General features: G+C 44.2%; 1 protein-coding gene across 1 annotated transcript in view; it reads right to left on the bottom strand.

The window, feature by feature from the left end:
* FRYL (FRY like transcription coactivator) overlaps positions 1-19,127 on the bottom strand; it is a 321,897-nt gene that overhangs the window by 166,007 nt on the left and 136,763 nt on the right. The window contains exons 13-23 of the mRNA XM_074951439.1: positions 16,959-17,062; positions 16,697-16,805; positions 16,017-16,103; positions 14,719-14,890; positions 13,112-13,244; positions 12,709-12,816; positions 10,856-11,093; positions 8,947-9,132; positions 8,754-8,840; positions 1,565-1,833; positions 905-1,100 (exon numbers count right to left, since the gene is read on the bottom strand). Of these exons, the coding sequence (XP_074807540.1) occupies positions 905-1,100; positions 1,565-1,833; positions 8,754-8,840; positions 8,947-9,132; positions 10,856-11,093; positions 12,709-12,816; positions 13,112-13,244; positions 14,719-14,890; positions 16,017-16,103; positions 16,697-16,805; positions 16,959-17,062 (1,689 nt within the window). The remainder of the gene's footprint in view (positions 1-904; positions 1,101-1,564; positions 1,834-8,753; positions 8,841-8,946; positions 9,133-10,855; positions 11,094-12,708; positions 12,817-13,111; positions 13,245-14,718; positions 14,891-16,016; positions 16,104-16,696; positions 16,806-16,958; positions 17,063-19,127) is intronic.

The raw sequence follows: 19,127 nt of genomic DNA, 5'->3' as shown, positions 1-19,127 counted from the left end.
ATGGGAGTTTTGCTGACTATCCAATTCACATTTTTATATTGGGTTAAGTAAAGTACCTTAAACTTCTATGACGAGAAATTCCCAATCCTGCAAGGCAAACTCCTTGGATTAAGAGGGCCTTGGATGTTTTAGTGTATTTGCCATTTTTAGAGGAAGAAGGTAAACCTTCTGGGGACCTATGCTCTGGCTCCATGTGGAGTCTCAAAGAACTTTAAGTTCCTGTCAATGGGTGCCCTCCTCCCAACTAGGGAATAGGTCCTGGTAACAGAAGGAACAAAATAAGAAGCTCCCTGCCAGGGAAGAAATGTGCTCTACAGTCCAAAAACTGCCTTCCTCTTCTCTTTAGGGGAAGCCACCACGTTGAAAAACTTTTAAGAACAAAAAGATCCATATCTGATGCAAAACAAAGCAAAAAGATGACGGGCGTCTCTGGTTGGGGAAAACACTGAAAAGTGTCAAAATCCTGAAAAGTAGATTGATTCAATCACTGGAATGAGATTAGTTTATTAGCCTAAAACTGCAGAATTCTACTTGCCCATTTGCTTGAAGACATAACTCTTTAAAGATAAATAAAATATCAACTTTTTTCATCATCATCAGAGCAGACTTTATGCTTGGCAATTTTTTTTCCATCATCATCATCAGAGCAGATTTTATGCCTTGACAATTTTGGCAAGATTTAGCTTCAGATTAAGGGAGGTTAAGCAGAAAAAAATAGGTATAATTTGCTGATATGTCCCATTTCATTGTTTTTTGTTTGACAAAAGCAAGGTGGTAGTAGCATAACAATGTTTTTTCATACAATCAGAAAAGCATTTTGAAATAGGGGATGTGCTGTAAGTCTTAAACATTTTTATGTTACTGAAATATTCAGAGCCACTCAGAAAATGTCGGAAGAACCTACTTTTGAATCAATGCTATAACCACTGTCAGGAGTAGACGCCAGCGTCTCAGGAGGGGAACATCTCACAGAACCTGCAGATGTGGAAGAGGATGTGGAAGTTGCTGCACTGCAGCAAAGAATCAGGTAATTTCTCCAGAGCCCAATATATGAATCACTACTTGTAGTAGTATTTACTTTCTTGGCATTGATAGGGCTGCTATAAAAAGAAAAAAATAGGTGGAAAAATAACACAAATTTAGAAAATGCAATTTACACACTTCATTTTATTCTCCGCTGAATTTTATTTTTTAAATTGTGTATATGCCCTTACGTGTGATCCTTAACATTGTATTCTCTACTCTGATTTAATTAGCGAAGGCTGGTGCTATACAGCAAATTGAACTATAAAAATATGCATTATTGCTAATATACATCACTGCTAAAGTAGAATATAGTCAAAAGGCATGAATTAATCTTTATAGCATACTATTTCTCCTCTAAACCCAATCATTTTAGTTAATTTTCTGTTGTTAATATTAAAGCAAGATTAAACCATAGGAAATAATAGTGCTGTATATTTACATAATATTGAAATTTAATGGGTATTGTAATTTCAATAAACGTTAAAAAAGAGGTTTAATATACTGTGGTATATTCAATTAACTTAAGAAGTGAACTTACTTAATGTCAACCTGTGGAGACAACAGTTGGAGTCTTGTGTAAGCAAACATCCAAGCATAGCTTACAGCTGTTGGGCAGTGTTTTGGAAGATTTTCCTGTTTCATAAAACTGGAGAGGCTTACAATCCATGGATCTTGGCCCTGGGTCACATGTGCAAATATCCATATATGTGACGGACTCACCACATCAAACTGGTGGCTGATTGGGGAGGAGCTCCAGTCAGCTAATGTTTGTAAATCTATTGAACTGCGGCAATACAGTAAAGTAGTCTGTGTACATAAACAGAATAAACAAACATTTAATATATGTATCCATTTTTTTATTTGCATAACTAAATGTCTAAAAAAGCTTTAAGTCATAAAATGAGCACACACAGTGAGTAGACTGATAGATTATTAAGGCTGCATTTCAGTCATGGTAATCACGGAATCCGTGATTTCCAAAGACCTCCATGACTTCTGCCAGCACCAGCTGGGAGCTGCAGGGCCCCCAGCTACCTGTGGAGGCAGGGAGTTGGGGGGTACCCCTGCAGCTCCCGGCCACCATAGAGGACAGGGGGATCTGCCGCTCCCAGCTGCCATGGGCAGCCAGGGGGACCCCCACCACTCCCGGCTGCCACGAGGGGCAGGGGGGATCCCCGGAGCTCCCAGCCATGGCGGGGCGTAGGGAGAATCCCCACCGCTACAAGCGGCAAAAGGGACCCCGGCAGCTCCCAGCCACGTCTGGGAGGATCCCCAAAGCTCCGAGCCACCGCCGGAGGCAGGGGGGACCCCTGCAACTTGGAGCCACCAGTGTAGGGGGACCCTGTAAGCTTCCTCCCCCCTGCTAGCTGCCCAGACTACCCATTTTGTCATGGCTATTTTTAGTAAAAATGAAGGACAGGTGATGGGCTTCTGTGAATTTTTCATTATTGCCCGTGACCTGTCCTTGATTTTTACTAGAAGTATCTGTGACAAAAACTTAGCCTTAATTATTATTAATTTTGTCTTACAAAAAAACTGCTAGAGGGCACCAATACATAGCTAAGCTGTTTTCTCTTTCTCCGAAGAAAATGAATTGGCCATTAGACGCGATCCAGTTTTATATTTAGCCTTTGGCTCATTAATGACCTATTTTTTTTGGACGATATTAAATTCTGAAATCTTTAGTAGTGATCTCCAAGTCACACACCAGAAGCTTCTAAACTGAAGAGCAGAGAAATCTATCCTTGATAAATCATTTTTAAAAGAAACAGAAATCTATTACATTCCCTTCGTAGAAGGGGATCAGAAGTGCCAGAAGAGCAGACAACATCTCGCAAAGAAAAGGGAACTAATCTGAGACTTTTTACTTTTTCAGACACCTACACAAACTGTATTGTTTGTTTATAGGGGATATATCTTGCACAAAAAGAAAGCAGAGTTTTTTACCATGGAACATAAAGATAAGCATATTTGGATTCCAGACGTGGGTGTGCATGTGCACACTACACCAGAGCTGTTTCTAGTAGTGTTCGTTGACCTGCACATGCGTCACCTGTGTGGTGTACCTGAGGCTTTAAGAGGCTGTGCGGGTCGACGCTGCTCCAGGTCCCTCTCGCCAGCAAGCGAGAGAGCCCACAGCAGAGGAGATGGAGGGCGGGTATTGGAATCCAAATAGGGACCACGCATCTCCAAGAACCTCCAGTTACAGTAAGTAACCCCCTTTTCTTCTATGAGTGATGGTCCGTATATGGATTCCAGACATGGGTGCAGAGCGAGCAGTGCTCAGTGCGGAGGTGGGTGTGAAGACTTGCAGGAAGTATCAGTCTGCAGGACGGCATGGCCAACTGCCGCATCTGCTGCCACTGGTGGGGTGATGGCATAGTGAACGTAAAGATATGGACAGAAGACCACATGGCTGCCCTACAAATGTCCTGCATGGAACATCTGTAAGGAAAACTAATGAAGTGGTATGCACCAATGTGAAGTGGTTTTACTCCAGGGGGTGAAGGAACATGAGAGAGGGCGTAGCATTCCTCGATGCAATGGGAGATCCATTTAGAGAGGCATTATGAGGAGAGGGTGTGCTCCCAACAGCACTCAACAATGGCGAGAAATAGTTTGGGCAAGGCCTGGAAGGCGCAGGTGTGTTGGAGATAAAAGGCCAGTGCATAGTGGACATTGTGAGAATGCAACATGCGCGCCCTAGGAGAGGTGTGCAGTTTGGAGTAGAATATTGAAAGATGGACAGATCCTTTGAGGTGAAACGGAACTGCCACCTTGGCAAGAAACTTGGGGTGCAGTTGCAGGGGGACTTTATCTTTGTTGAAGACGATAAAGGGGCGGGTCAGTCATCCTGGCCGCCAGCTCACTAACCCGACTTGCCGATGTGATGACCATCAAGATCACCTTTAGAGAGAGGTGGGCAAGAGATCAGGTTGTGAAGGATTCAAAGGACAGCCTTGTGAGGGCAAGGACAAGACTGAGGTCCCAAGAGGGAGTTGGCTTCTGCACCGATGGAAAGACATCAAGTAGATTGCAGAGAAAGGAGGCAGTGGTCGGGTGGAGTGAAGGTGAAGAACCCATCCACAGGAGGGAGGAAGGGGCTGAGCGCTGACAGATGGACGCAGACGGAGGAGTGGGCAAGGCCTGACCGCCTAAAATGGAGAAGGTAATTGAAGAGATGGAGATGAAATGGAGATGGAGTCCAGAGGTTAGTGTTGGCAGTGTGCCCAAGTGGTGAAGCGCCGCCATTTTGCTTGATAGCAGACCCTGGCAGATGGTCGTCTGCAGCACATGAGGACGTCCCATACTCACATGGAGCATGCCTTGTCTACACATGAGCCCCATTAAAATATCAAGCTGTCAAGTGGAGCAGGCATGGATTAGGGTGCTGCAGATAGGCATGTGACTGTGTGCGGAGGTCTGGGAGGTGAGGAACTGGATCGGGGGGCAGGCAGAGAAGTGGAAGAGATTGGTGAACTAATATTGGTGGAAGCAAAAGGGGGCTACGAGGATGAGCCATGCTCAATCTTGCTGCACCTTCTGCAGGATTTGCAGGAGCAGGGGATGGGCGGGAAAGTATAAGGGAATTTGGTGGTCGAGGGCAGAAGAAGTGCATTGCCCTGGGAACACAGCCTGAGGACTCCTCTGGAGCAGAAGAGAGGAAGCTTGTGGTTTGCAGTGGTCATGAAAAGGTCCCAGTGCAGCATGCCCCACTGCCAAAAGACCGAACAGAGCATGGGGTTGTGTAGCTCCTGCCATAGGCGCCAACTTTTCCCAGCGCCAGTGGGTGCTCGCCCCCGCCCCACCCCCACCCTGCCCCGCCTAGCCTCTGCCCCATTCCCATTCCAACCCCTTCCCCAAATCCCTGCCCCAACCCTGCCTCTTCCTAGAGTGAGCCACGTTCCCCCTCCCTCCCAGCACTTGCCGCCATGAAACAGTTGTTTCGCGGCTGCAAGCACTGGGAGGAATGGGGACGCGGCACACTCAGGGGAGGCGGCAGAGCGGAAGTGAGCGGGGGTTGGGAGCTGCCGGTGAGTGCAGAGCACCCACCAATTATTCCCCGTAGTGCTCCAGCCCTGGAGCACCCATGGAGTCGGCGCCTATGGCTCCTGCTTATGACTGGTGTAGAAGGACCTGCTGAACGTGTCCGCCAGGGAGTTGCTGTTACCCGGGAGATTCATGGCATGGATGGTGACTCCATACCTGAGCCACCAGTTCCAGAGGTGAATGGCCTCTGTGCAGAGGGAGGGGGACCTGGCACCATCCTTCCTGTTGATATACACAACTGCCATCATGTTGTTGGATAGCAGTTGAACATGCCAGAATCTGATCGGGGCAGGAATGCCCGAAAGGCAAGGTGGGTAGCCTGCAATTCCAGGATTTGAGCTGCATCTGAGCTTCTCTGGACTATATGGCCCTGAGCTGTATGGCCTTCCAAATGAGCACTCCACCCGATGAGCGAGGCATCTGTGGTGACAGTGATGCAGGGAGTGGGAGGGGTAAATGGGATGCTGGCCAGAACTTTGCATGGGTTGGTCCACCACGTGAGGGAAGCCAGGACGGAGGGTGGGGGCAGGACTGTCTGCAGTTTGCAGACTGACCGGAGCCAACGCATATGCAGATGGACATATGGAGTCACAGAGGTGCAGGCCGCCATGTGGCCAAGGAGGAAGAGACACTGGCAAATACACATATGTGGATTGCGATGCAGCTGTGTGATAAGGGAGATGAGGGCAGCAAAACCATCTGTGGGAGAAAACCTTGGACCGTGAGAGAGTCCAGGCATGCCCCGAGGAAGATGAGCATACAGGTAGGGACGAGAATTTACTTGTCCTCATTGATGCAGATACCCACGCAAGCAAGGAGGATCTGGATCATGGAGAGGAAACAGTTGTGGGATGGCACAACAAGGAGCCAGTCATCCAGGTACGGAAACATGGAGTGGCCAAGACAAAGCATTTGGGCCGCGATGACAGTGAAGACCTTTGTGAACACATGAGAGGCAGTGGCGATACTCAAGAGGAGGACCCGGGGGAGGACTCATGTGACAGTGAGAATGTCCCATCGTGAAACAGAGGAACTTTTGATGAGCTGGATGGATGTCTATATGAAAGTATGAATCCTTCATACTGAAAGCCGTGAACCATACCCCCTGGGGGAGGGATGGGATATTGAGAGGGAGCATGACCATCCGGAACCGGAATTTGTGTATGAATTTGTTCAGGGACTGGAGATCCAGAATGGGGTGGCAGCCATCCCCCTTCTTTGGCATAAGGAATTAAGGGGAGTAGAACCCACAGCCACAGTAGTACTGCGGGACGCATTCTATGGTGCCCTTCCAGAGGAGGGTGTCCACTTCCTCTCAGAGGAGATCACATTGGGAAGGATCCCCATGACCACCATGAGATGGGCAACAAGGGGGGAACGAGAGGAACTCTATCAGGTACCCCTTGTGAACAATGTCCAGCACCCATCAATTGGGAATAATCTTGCCCCAATTGTGGGAAAACAGGGGAAGATGACCTGGGTCAATGTGGGAAAGGTGGAGGAAGGTTTGCGGGTCTTGGGAAGAGCCAAAATGGCTGCTTTGAGGGATGTTGCGAGAAGGCCGAGGTAGCAGAGGTGGCAGCGGCGGAGTAACAGGGTTGTTAGGTGCACAGGCGATGACGAGACTGCTCCTGTGGGTGTTGCGAATAGGGCTGGTAGACAATGCGGGGATGGGGGCGCAAAGACTGCCTCTGTTGCCTGCTGGTATATGGGTCACTGGGCATCAGCGTGCTTCGGAGCTAGTGGAACCAGCCTCAGCAGAAGGGCCATACGTTGGTGGTAGGGCGGTTGTTGCCAACAATCCAGGCTATAGGATCACACAGAGGAGAATAAAGGGGCTGGCTCAGAGGACCATTCAGATTTCGAGGACAGGTCTGGCAGTATGAGGCAGAGCGGAGCAGGGCGCTGTGCAAGCAAGAGATGTTCATCCACCCAAGATGGGAACCCCAAGATGACCGGGGAGCCGGGGCACCAAGGAGAGCTAGTGTACGGCGCATCAGTTTGGCTGTGGGCATCAGTGGAGACAGGGGTCCCAGCATGCGCAGGATCGTGCGTGAGAGTCTCCGTGCGGGGGGGGGCATCAACAGTGCCAGAGGTGAAGGCAGTGTACTGGTGGCCATGACTGGAGGTGGTGCTGGCGGGTCACAGCACTTCTTGGACTTATGCTCCGTGCAAGGCTTCTTAGGAGGCAAAGCAGCTGGGTCGACGTGCAACTTCTAACCCAACCTGGGAGCCAATGCTGTGTTTAGAGGCAGTCCATGTCAAGAAGCCGCCCTTATATCCATGCCCATACTTCTCATGCTCACGGTGCGGCTTCGGCAGTTGCGGCAGTACTGTGGGCGCCGGCACACGAGCAGGGATCGGGGGAGTGCTCACCAGTGGTGACAGGTGTTGCTCCAGCAGATCCACTGGTTCTGGATCCGATTGAGCATGTGTGTGCATAGCCTCCTCCATCAGATGTTTGCAGAGGCAAAGTTCTTTAGCTTCTCAAGTCCGAGATGGGAACAAGCGGCAGCTGGAGCAATACAGACAACCTGGGTGTTCGTCGCTCACAAAGAAGGAGCATGTGCACGAAGCACAGCTTTTGAAGCCAGCTTGCCGGGGCACATGATAGCTGCTAGTTCACAGACCTGTCTGGCTGAAGTAATGGCTACCAGCAGTATCATTTTCATCAAAAGGTGGGAAAGGGAGCATGTTGCCAGTGGCATAAGGGTGGCTTCATGAGGGTAGAAACAACGAGATTAAGGTCCCACTTCAGTACTGGTGGAAAGGCATTGAGTAAACCCTTCATGAAACAGATGGTGGTAGGGTGCATAACACTAAGGTACCATCCATCAAACGGGATGACCCAAAATTAGTAGTGTTGGTGTCCATCCCAAAAACAGAGAAACTTGCAGTGGGCTGGGTGAATATCAACATGGAAGTAAACATCCTTCATGTTGAAAGCTGCAAACCAGGCTCCCTGGGGAAGGGAGGGAATACTCAATGCCAGCATTACTATGCAGAACTTGGACTTTCTGATAAAAGTGTTCAGCACCTGAAGATCTAGAATCAAGTTCTTCTGGAGGTGGAGCTCTCAAGCTTCCCAGGTTCCGGGCAGGAAGGACTTGCAAATGGAGCAGCAAGTCACAATATGTGCCTTGCTGAGGCAGTAAAGGCAACTCTGGTGCTGGGTGCTCACAGAGAATAGTGCTGGCAAGAGATGCAGTTTTTAAATCCCAAAATCCGGAGCACAGTACCCCGGAAGGGGAGGGACCCGACACGGGGAAATAACTACACTAACTTATCTATCTACACTAAAACAACTACGACTATTTACAACTATATACACTGAATGAAGAATAGCCAGTCTCTTAGCAAAAACTAAGAGCACGAAGGAACAGGGGTTCTGACTCAGGCCATGCAGTGGTAAGAGGGAACTGGAGAGGCACTGACCTGCACTACTTATTATATATCGTCTGGGAGCATGAGGGGATGCCCTACATATATGCGGGTCAACAGACACTGCCAACAAACACTTTCAGACTGAGGGACATGGTGCTCATGCACACCCCACATATGTAATACACATAGGGACCATCACTTGAAGAACAACATTTAGATAAAGATACTCATGATTAAGTTGAGTCCAAACTAATTTCCAGAATAATTTTATATTCTCCACAAAATATTCCTACCTGATCTGCCCCAGTTAGATGTATGAAACTCTCAAGAATAGATGAACTCAGTCTGTCCATCACATCTATTGCCAGCTCATCATCACCCTAAAAAAGGACAAATACAATGCATGAGAATCTCAAAGTTCAAGAAAGGACACCAAGCAGTACCCTCTCAGTGAACAGTTATATATGACTACCTCTTAGCTCTTACCTTGGAAATTTCTAAAAGGGTGAACAAAGCCCGCATTTCTCGAAGAATGCTGACAGCTAATCTTCTGGTCGCAGGCCTTGTGCTACAAAGAATGACCAATGCAAAGCCTTCCACAATATGAAATACGTTGGAGTAAAGGGTCCTCTCCAGGGGAAGAGTATGGGCAGTTCCATTAGAGGCACCACGCTTAAAAAAATTATACAGGTGTCATTTAAATTAACAGCAAAGAAAACACTATTGAGCTATATCGGTTCAATTATTAGTGATAGGAGATAAACATTTCATGACATTGACTCTCACAAGAATTCTAGCATTTCCTGGTTTCGGCCAAAACAGAAATATCATAGGAACAACCTTTCCTGTTCACTTTTGAAAATTCCACTTTCTGCTGAGACCAGTGGAGAGGCATGCAATTTTTTTTAAAACAATTTACCAAGCTTTTTCAACCTCAACAAGAAGCATGACAGGTTTCAGAGTAGCAGCTGTGTTAGTCTGTATTCGCAAAAAGAAAAGGAATACTTGTGGCACCTTAGAGACTAACAAATTTATTTGAGCATAAGCTTTCGTGAGCTACAGCTCACTTCATCGGATCAAGTGAGCTGTAGCTCACGAAAGCTTATATTCAAATAAATGTGTTAGTACTCCTTTTCTTCAAGAAGCATTTGGTTCACTTTAAAACTTTTGAGTGAAGGATAAGGTAAATTCTTGCTAGTTCAAACCAGCTCATTCATTCCTATTAATTATATTTCCAATTACACCCTGAGACCTTCACATAAAAAAGAAGCAGTAGATGACTTCTTTGTATGGAACATTGAGCACTATTTTACCACTGACTTTTTTGTTCATAATTATTTTAAAATAAACACAAAATTCAGCAACAAATACAAGGATACACGTGTATATACAAAAATATATCTCTATAACAAACAGAATAAGCATATTCCAGGGTGACACTGGCACTGTAAGAGAGAGCAGGGCCAGTGCACCAGCTCTACCCAACTGGATTGACAAAAGGGCACCTGGGCACAGGTAAGAGAACCAACAGAGACCTTGTGAGTCAGAACTACTTGAGTGAGAGTCAGGAAAGGGCAGGTAAGAGTTGTGTGGGAGTCAGAGGGACTGTGGAAGGTTCTAGGAGGAAGCTGCAGTTGGTTCCTATGAACAGGCTGAAGACAAGAGAGCACCAAGAGTGGCTTGCTGGCCGACCTACCCAAGCCAGAGAGCCATGGCCATAGAGAGGGTTAAGACCAGGGAGAAGCAGAGTCTCGCCTGCTGATATCTAAGCCAGAAGGCCAGAGCAGACTTAAGGCAGGGGAGCAATGGAGGAGCATACCCACTGATATCTCTCAGGCCAGACAGATGAACCCAGGGGAATAATGAAAGGACCATGGAGAGTGAGGGATGCTCTCCTGGTAAGGATGATCTCCCAGCAGAGGGGCTGGGGGCATTCCCTCTGGGAAGAGCAGGGTTGCACACCAGCTGGAAGGGATGGGGTGGCAGACGAGGCAGAGGTACAGAAGGGAACCAAGAAAGAGTCTGCATGTGGTGGAAAATGCCGGAATGTGACATATTACGTCAACAGGCGAGCTGTCTTAGGAATTTAAATACTTGCACTGGGGTGATAAATGGGCAGTTTTAGGACTTCTAGTTTGGACTATCTGCACATTTTGTAATAAACCAGGCTTAAGGAGGGGTATTCTATTGAGGTAAGCGAGCCACAGCAGGGGCTGCCCTATCACAGCATAGATTATAATAATAATAATAAAAAAAAAAGCTATGAATCAGATGAGGAAAGCAAATTGCTAAAAACTAATTTTAAGAGAGAAAAAGTGTTTTAATTTCACAGGAAAATTTGTTCAGTTACATGGAATTGGTAATGTAAGAATTTCATGCTGCAGCATTACAATACCTGAGAATCTTGGGTTTTATTGTGCATTTGGGCTGCTTGTTTCCATTGATTTATTAGCTGCACTAACATCTTTACTGCACTGTCAAGAAGGGTTGGATGGACATCAGTCACTTCACGCACAATAAAATAAACAAATCCTGAAAGAACATCTTCCCGCCAGTCCGGAAAATCAAGCATTAATGCCTGTAGAGTATTGAAAGCGAGGGCACGGAGTTCTTCATCCATGTGAATTGTCAGCCTGTTAAGAGAATGTACAACATTGTTAAACTTCACCATCCCTTCAAATCCTCACATTCTCAACTGGACAAAGGCCTTTTACCAGTTATAAAGTGAAGTCAATTTATATCGTTGACTATACAACATGAAGCATCTATGTGCTGGAAGGCTGAGCTAGCTATGCTCCCAGCCTGGAGATATGACTCGTACCTGAACCATTAGTTCTAAATCCATTTGAAGCTACAACTGGATTATTAACAGCAGGCTGTACTGCTACAGCAGTTCAAAGCAGTAGGCTTTAACTAATTAAGAGGGTAATCAAATAATTTGAAGAGAATGGGCCATACTTTCAGGTATGCAGTTTTACACATACCTGAACAACGTCTGCAAATATTTTGAAGTTCTGGATAGACATCCTTTGGTATGGAGTGCTTTCCCCCCCTACAGACTGAACTCTAAATAAATAGCTATGTTTATGTGCAAACCGGAGCTCATCTCAGGCATGTGCAAAAACAAGTGTACAATTTAGTATGCACTTTTGAAAATATGGCTCAGCTTTTTAGACTAGGAGGCACTTATCAAACATACTATCAAATACATCCATACATCTATGATATGGTTATTTTAATGACATTTTTGATCATTAGAAAAAATACTTGTTTTTAAAAGTTTTTACTGTCTCACAACACCATCTTCTGTTCCTATCTGACTCCAAAACCACAGGAACAAACATCAGCCATAGACTATACTGTAGTCCTGCCATTAAAGCAGACGTGACCCATGTTTAAAACTCTACTGGTTCCCACCAGACACTGTCCTTCCCGCTCTTCTGCCCCTAAATCTCCTGCTAGCTTCACCTGTCCAATACTACTTGCTCAGGCCATTTCAACTAACTTGTTCTTCTCCCCTTTCTTCATAAAACATGGAAGGAAAGCATTAGAGGGATTTATTTTCTTTCATGTTAATACATGAAAATTCCTCGGCTCATAGCTCAGCTCCCTTTCCTGACTTTGTGTGCTCTAACAGAGTTGCAAATGCTGATAATTCCACTGACTGAAGGAGAGGAGTGGGCCATGTGTGTCAAGGTGGGCAGCACTCACATTCTGCATGCAGGAACAGGGAGATCATAATGAGAGGAATATGGACAGGGTTGGAGGGAACTAAGAAGAAAGGGTCAGAAAAAGTAATATAGAAGAAACAAAATCCAAATCTCCCTCAAAATTTTGGCTGACATTTGGCAAATTTGATTATGTAAAACAACAATGCCTTCACAGTATGGTCAGCAAAAGAAGATGGAGCTATGAGTGAAAGAAGAGTCCTGTACAAAATGCAAATTAACTAAAATATGAACTTTTAAAGAGAGGCCATATATGAAAAAGTATAAGTCTGGTCTTGTGTGCAAGATTCTCTCTTTTAGAATCTACTCTGCTACTTTTCTGGGTCTGCTGACAACTATACATGTCACAGTGTAAAAAAAAAAAAAAAAAAAAAAAAAATCAGACTCTGTGCAAATGGAATATTAGTATCTAATAATATATTTCCAATAGTTTTTGGCCTTGGGTTTCTGAAATACTGCTTGAAGCTTTTTTTGTTTTTTTTTAGGACCTTCATTAAAACTAGGATTTAATTTTCCTTACCTTGCTAGTAATTCAATAAGGTCAGTCCTGCTCATGCCATCTGGAATCAGTCTTGGGATAGCAGCAATACAAGTTCTGAACAAATCAATCTTAGGTTTTCTCTCCCCCCTACAAAATCAATTTACACAAAACAGAATCACAGGGAAGCCTATTTTATGGGATTTTCAGTATTAAATACACATAAGTTTTCAAAGCGCCATTCAACTCAAATCTTCATAATTAATCTATGAATCAGTACAATCATCATATCCTTTGTGGACAAATTTTAAGTATCCTAGCATTAAATTAAACCTAAACACATTTAAATGGATTAATAAATTGATCTCTGAATTACTTTTAGGTACAAAAAATCAATTACAAGGATATGACAGTAAGAATGATTAAACTATAATTTGCTACATACGTGATCATGTCCTCAGGTTCCTTATTTGACATCTGTACACTAGTCATGCACATTGGTCTCCCAACTTCTTTGTCCAGATGCCTAAGAATGCTGTCTAGTGCTTTTCTTACTTGAGGGTAGTATATTGACATTCCTGAAGAAGTGAAGCACTCAAAGTCACCTCTTTCACAACTCAGTATTTTTAAATTTTATTTTCACCTTAGTTGTCTCTTATTTGATCACTGGTTTAGGACCAGTATCTTCTTGTACAAAAGATAAGAAATCATATACTAAATTAATTTTAACGGAACCATATTTTAACTGACAAAATTTTCCTTTTTTAAAATTAAACAGGATGTGTTATATAAAAGTATACAATTCTTTTTGGAGGAACAAGAGGAAATAAATTGAAGGAAGTGACTCTAAGCACTTTTTCTATTTCCTTGACCCTCAGGCAATTTTGGTCCCCAGCATATTTAAGAGTAGCCTATAGTCTACAGCAGGGGTGGGCGAACTTTTTGGCCCGAGGGCCACATCTAGGTATGGAAATTGTATGGCGGGCCATGAATGCTCATGAAATTGGGGGTTAGGGTGAGGGAGGGGGTGAGGGCACCAGCTAGGGGTGCGGGCTCTGGGGTGGGGCTGGGGATGAGGGGTTTGGGGTGCAGGAGGGTGCTCTGGGCTGGGACTGAGAGGTTCAGAGGGGGCAGGAGGGGGATCAGGGCTGGGGCAGAGGGTTGGGGGGCAGGAGGAAGGCAGAGGTGAAGGCTCTGGGCGGCACTTACCTCAAGCAGCTCCCAGAAGCAGCAGCCTGTCCGCACTCTGGCTCCTATGTGGAGGCGCAGCAAGGCGGCTCTGCACGCTGCCCTATCCGCAGGCACCGCCCCTGCAGCTCCCATTGACCGCGGTTTCTGGCCAATGGGAGCTGCAAGGGTGGTGCTTGGGGCGGGGGCAGCGCGCGGAGCTCCCTGGCTGCCCCTACGCAAAGGAGCCAAAGGGAGGACATGCCACTACTTCTGGGAGCCACAGAGAATGGGGCAAGCCCCGTACCCCGCTCCCCGGCTGGAGCACCAGAGTGTGGCAAGCTCCAAACCCAGCTCCCCGGCGGGAGCTTGAGGGCCAGTTTAAAACGTCTGGAGGGCTGGATGCGGCCCCCAGGCCATAGTTTGCCCACCCCTGGTCTACAGCCTACGCTTCCATCAGCCAGGAATCAGTGGAGCACTATGGTCGTGGCCTCAGTCACCTTGCCTTCTTCTAGGACTGCCCTAGAATGCTCCCTACATCAGGGGAATGCCCGGGTGACTCATTGGGACAGTTTTCAGGCTGCTTTGCACTGCTAGATGGAGGGGCAAAGATCTGGTTTTATGTGCCAAATTTCACATTGCTACTGTAAATAAGTGGGAACATTTAAAAAAAAAAACTTCACAAGTACTAGACACTTTATAAAAAAAATTTTTTTAATTACAATATAAAATCAATCCCCACATAAAAATACTGCTTCAGTATCACAAAGTATGAATGTGTATATTTAACCTGTTAAGGTTCTTGCAAAAGAAGCTTCACCAATTTGCATAGGTGACCACAGACCCAAACCCTTGGGTCTTTTGCAAAAGAATACCTATACTCACCTATAACTTTTGCTTCTTCATCTGTCAGAGTTTTATTGAGAAAAATTTTCTTTACACGCAGAGTGTTTCCTGAGGGAAGAACAACTCCTGTTGTTGGCATTGGTGGTTCACCGTCTTTCTGCTGCAAACTGTCAGCTATCACAAGGAAGACTCTGAGGCCTATATTCATGCGCTTCAATGGTAGCGGGAAAGGGAAACAAAAGAATTAGAAACCAGGAGGAATTGCAAACTTGCAATGTTATATAGGTGGTGCAAAATAAACATTAATATATATTTCATTATCCTTTCTTTAGGGACAGATCAAAAGAGCCCTACTATGGTAGACATATTTAAGGTGCCACAAGTACTCCTTTTCTTTTTATATTTAAATGTTACATTTTAGAATACTTCTAATAGTAAGATAAAATGGTTTGATCCAGGGATGCAGCTCCTCACCTGATTCAGTCAATGGGATTTGGGAGCAGCTCATCACCGTCCAAGAGGGAGTCAATAACTTGAAGGACAGAGCTCTAAATGATTATTATTACTGATGTGAATCTTCACAGAGTAACATGCTGCCGGCAGATATCAAAGTATATAGAACATTACCTGCTAAGGCTCTAATTTTGCAATTCATTGCTCGTGCACAGGCTGCTGAACTCAAAGAACTGCAAGATTGGGGCTTTCCTACATACTAAACTGAAAAGGGCTGAGAAGGACTTCTCTGAGAAAAGGATGCTAATTATAGTAAACACCTACACACACACTTCCCGGTTTGTTTAATTTTTTATTGAAACAAGTGAAATGTTACCTTGTTCCTGCCCCAGCTACTACTACTGGCCAGAATTGAAAAAAAACACTACTCCACACCTACAGCTGTTTCTTTGGTTTGATCCACACTGCACTCTTTCGATATATGGACCAACCCATCCTCACATGCTTCCCTAACAGTTCATTCTTTGCATACTTATTCATTGTAATTTTCTCATAATTTCCCATTATTCCTTTTGGAGGAAGCCACAATTGTTAAATCTTTGTGCTGGACTACCTGTACCCTCTCTTCCTCTAAAACATGGCAACAGTCATATGAAAATAATGATTTGTTTTGAATGCCTCGGATGGTATAGATGTTGTGCGGAGGCTTAGTGCATGTGTGAACATTTCTACTTCAGTTGGGAGAAACAGCAGCACTGCGAGGCCCACAGGTGGGCCACTTTGCCTCAACATGTTGAACAGCTGTTTTCTACTCTTTAACATTCTTTGCTATGTATAAATCTGTACACTGTTTCACAAACAAACAGCTCTTCAGGTGACTTTACCTCTGGATTAATAGTGAAGGTTTTAGGTGATTTTCCAACACTGAGAAGATCAAATATTATTTCTTTCATTGCAAAATCCAAGCGTTCCTATGAAGAAAAAACATGCCTACATAAGACTCGCTTTGTATTAGCACATACACAAAGCCAAGAAACTGAATATCATGTCTAACTATCTTATAATTAACAGTCATAAAAAAATATTCCTCTTTGCTAATGATTCCTATGGAGTAATTGTCTCAGTTAATTTACTGAAGCATTCTTTGCATTATTCTACAGTACATACTACTGTAAACTACACTAACAGAACATTAAAGCTGCAAAATCAAGCACTCGAACATTAGGAAATGCCAGAATTAAGGTTACCTTTGCAACCATAATTCAGCCCCCTTGTGCATATGCAATATAATGCAGTCTTTAATTACATAATCACACATCATAAGACCCTTGCTTCAGTGACTGCACATGATGTTCTGTGAATGAATCAGGGTTGTGTAGTGAATTTAAATTTGGTTACTTTCTTATAAGTTTATGGTCTAATGTCATTCCTAATGCGTACCTCTACTGGTTTCAGTGAAAGTATGTCAGGGATGGACTTGGTAGTTTATCTTTAATTTTTTTCCACAAATTATTTAGTGTACTCTCAGACCTCCATCCAAAACATATTATAGGAGGGAGCTTACCTGAGCAATGAACTGAATAATCTTCACAAATATATTTAGAGGTGTGTCTCGAGGGACCACACTACGTGAGCCTTTGGGGAAAAGTGCTGATACAATGCTCATGAGACGGCTACAAAAATTTAGAAAAACATGTGTTAGGAACAAATCCACACAACTTTACAAAAAGGATTTCCCTAGAGAGAATTTTTTTAATTAAAATATGTTTGTCTTTTAAATTCATTAAAACAGCCTCACAATAGTTTTAATTACATAAGGAACTTACCTTTGTGTTACAGTGTTGCTTTCACATTTTATTCTAATAACATAAACCCAGAGTAATCTATAGAGAGATTCCAGTGCAACTCGGGACATTTTGGGATCTTTATTCTGTTAAAAAAAATTAAAATGCAGTTACTATCACCTGTGAAACTATCCCTAATTTACTTGTTTCCTTTCCTTATAAAAAACTGTAATATTTCAAGTTTATGTTTGATTGTTTTAACCCAGAAGGCTGATCTATTTAATACTCTGAATATAAGTTTAATTAAAAACAAAAAACCTCAATACAAAAACCTCTCGATTACATATGTACAGTATGTATTTAACTGCATATTATCGATTATTTTGTATGCTTTTGTCAGTTTGAAAGCAAAGGAGTTTCTAGCAAGCAGATATTTCTCTTGAGGTGAACATCAAGATTTTATTGTTTTACTGTATATATTTAATTTATTCCTACAGTGCCACTGGAAATGGGCAGAGTCCTCAAAGTGCTGTCGGAATACAGCCCAAACAAATATATATGGTTAATGTCCAAACCCACTCCTGCAGTTTGCCTTTTGTATTAATTTAAACAACAGAATTAACCTTAGCCAAAGTTTTCTCCTGAGCTTGGCTTCTTCCTAGGATTTCTCCCTGCACTTCTGTCTAGGGTAACCAGAACAGCAAATGTGAAAAATCAAGACAAGAAGTGCGGGGGTAATAAGAACCTATATAAGAAAAAGACCCAAAAATCGGAACGGTCCCGATAAAATGGGGATATCTGATCACCCTACTTCTGCCCTTCCCTTAGTTCTCTCCTCCTACTCAGAGGGACATGTAATCTGTCTTGGAGCTGAAGAATTCTACCTAGTCTGGCTTCCACCATAAGCCAATATGAGACAGAAGAATTGTCCTGCCTCTCCCCAAAGAAACGCTGACATCCTGTCACAGCCATAAATGCCATGTAATTGAACAGACAAACAACATCTTGGCTCCCCATCGGATAACAATGGAGGGAAAGAAGAAGTAGAGAAGACAACAATGGTTACCAGCAGTAAGATTGCATGGCTTTGCTGATTAATAACGCTCACTTATTTGAAGTTCAGGAATTATTTTTGTGTGTTTCTTTGAAGTGAGGACTAGAATTTATAGGCTTCATAAAGAAGCGTGTTTTAAAGAGAAACTTGAAGAAAGCTTGAGGTACATGGACTGGGTTACTACAAATCACACTTTTCACTTTTATCAACATTTCTCTCAAGAGACAACAGATCTTGATGTTCACAAAAATAAGTCAGTACATACATTCTGAAAGTCTTTAGCAGAAATACAATACTGAACTTTCTCTGTGAGCATTTCTAAATTTCTTTAGTATAATATATATTGTGACAAAATGGCCAATGTTGATGTGGTGGGTCCCGCACTTTCCTTGGTGGGCGGGGCTAGGATGCCACCCCTAACCCCTGCTCTTGGGGTGCCCAGGGCCCCACTAGTGGCCCGGGAAGGTGGTAGAGGAGGGAAGCAGGGAAGGGGTCTGGGTTTGCTCCTCACTCTGAGCCCCAGTCATTCTCAATCCCTGCGGGTTTCTTACCATCTTCCTCTGGGTAGGGTTACCCTAGATCCTTGATGCTGGGGGAGGGAACCTTCCCTGTTCTGCTGGGGCAGGGTCTCCCTTCCTCCGGTTCTCTAGTCTTTCAATTCTCAGCAACACATCCAAACTCCAGTCCTCTCTCCTTTCTTGCTCCACCCTGTCTGCCTGAAGCAGGGTTTTTTTATTGGGTTCCTGACAGGGCCTTAATTGACTACAGGTGCTCCAATTAATCTGTAGTAACCTTCCCTAGTCTACAGGGAACCAGGCCTTAATTAGCCTAGGGCTTATATATCTCCCCTCTACCACTCTCCCACTGCTCCCTGGACCCGATGTATCACAATATTTAAAAAACCCTAATATTCTACGGGGAAAGTGAAGTAGGAGATCCAGAAAAATCTATTATTGGCCTCCAATAAGCCAGTCAGGAAACAGCGTGTCAGAAAGCAGAGATTAGTAAAAGTTGGTTAATGTTCCAAATCTTACTATTGTTGATAAGGTGAACCATAAATTTCTTCAGCTGAGGAAGTTACTCAACTAGTGCAGTAACGATGGTTCTTTGAGATGTATGTACCTATGGGTGATTCACTGTAGATGTGTCTGCGTCCC

The sequence above is a fragment of the Natator depressus genome, chromosome 4 (genome assembly GCF_965152275.1).
Source record: "Natator depressus isolate rNatDep1 chromosome 4, rNatDep2.hap1, whole genome shotgun sequence".
In the NCBI taxonomy this organism is placed as follows: domain Eukaryota; kingdom Metazoa; phylum Chordata; order Testudines; family Cheloniidae; genus Natator; species Natator depressus.
This window is presented reverse-complemented; position numbering and strand designations above follow the sequence as displayed.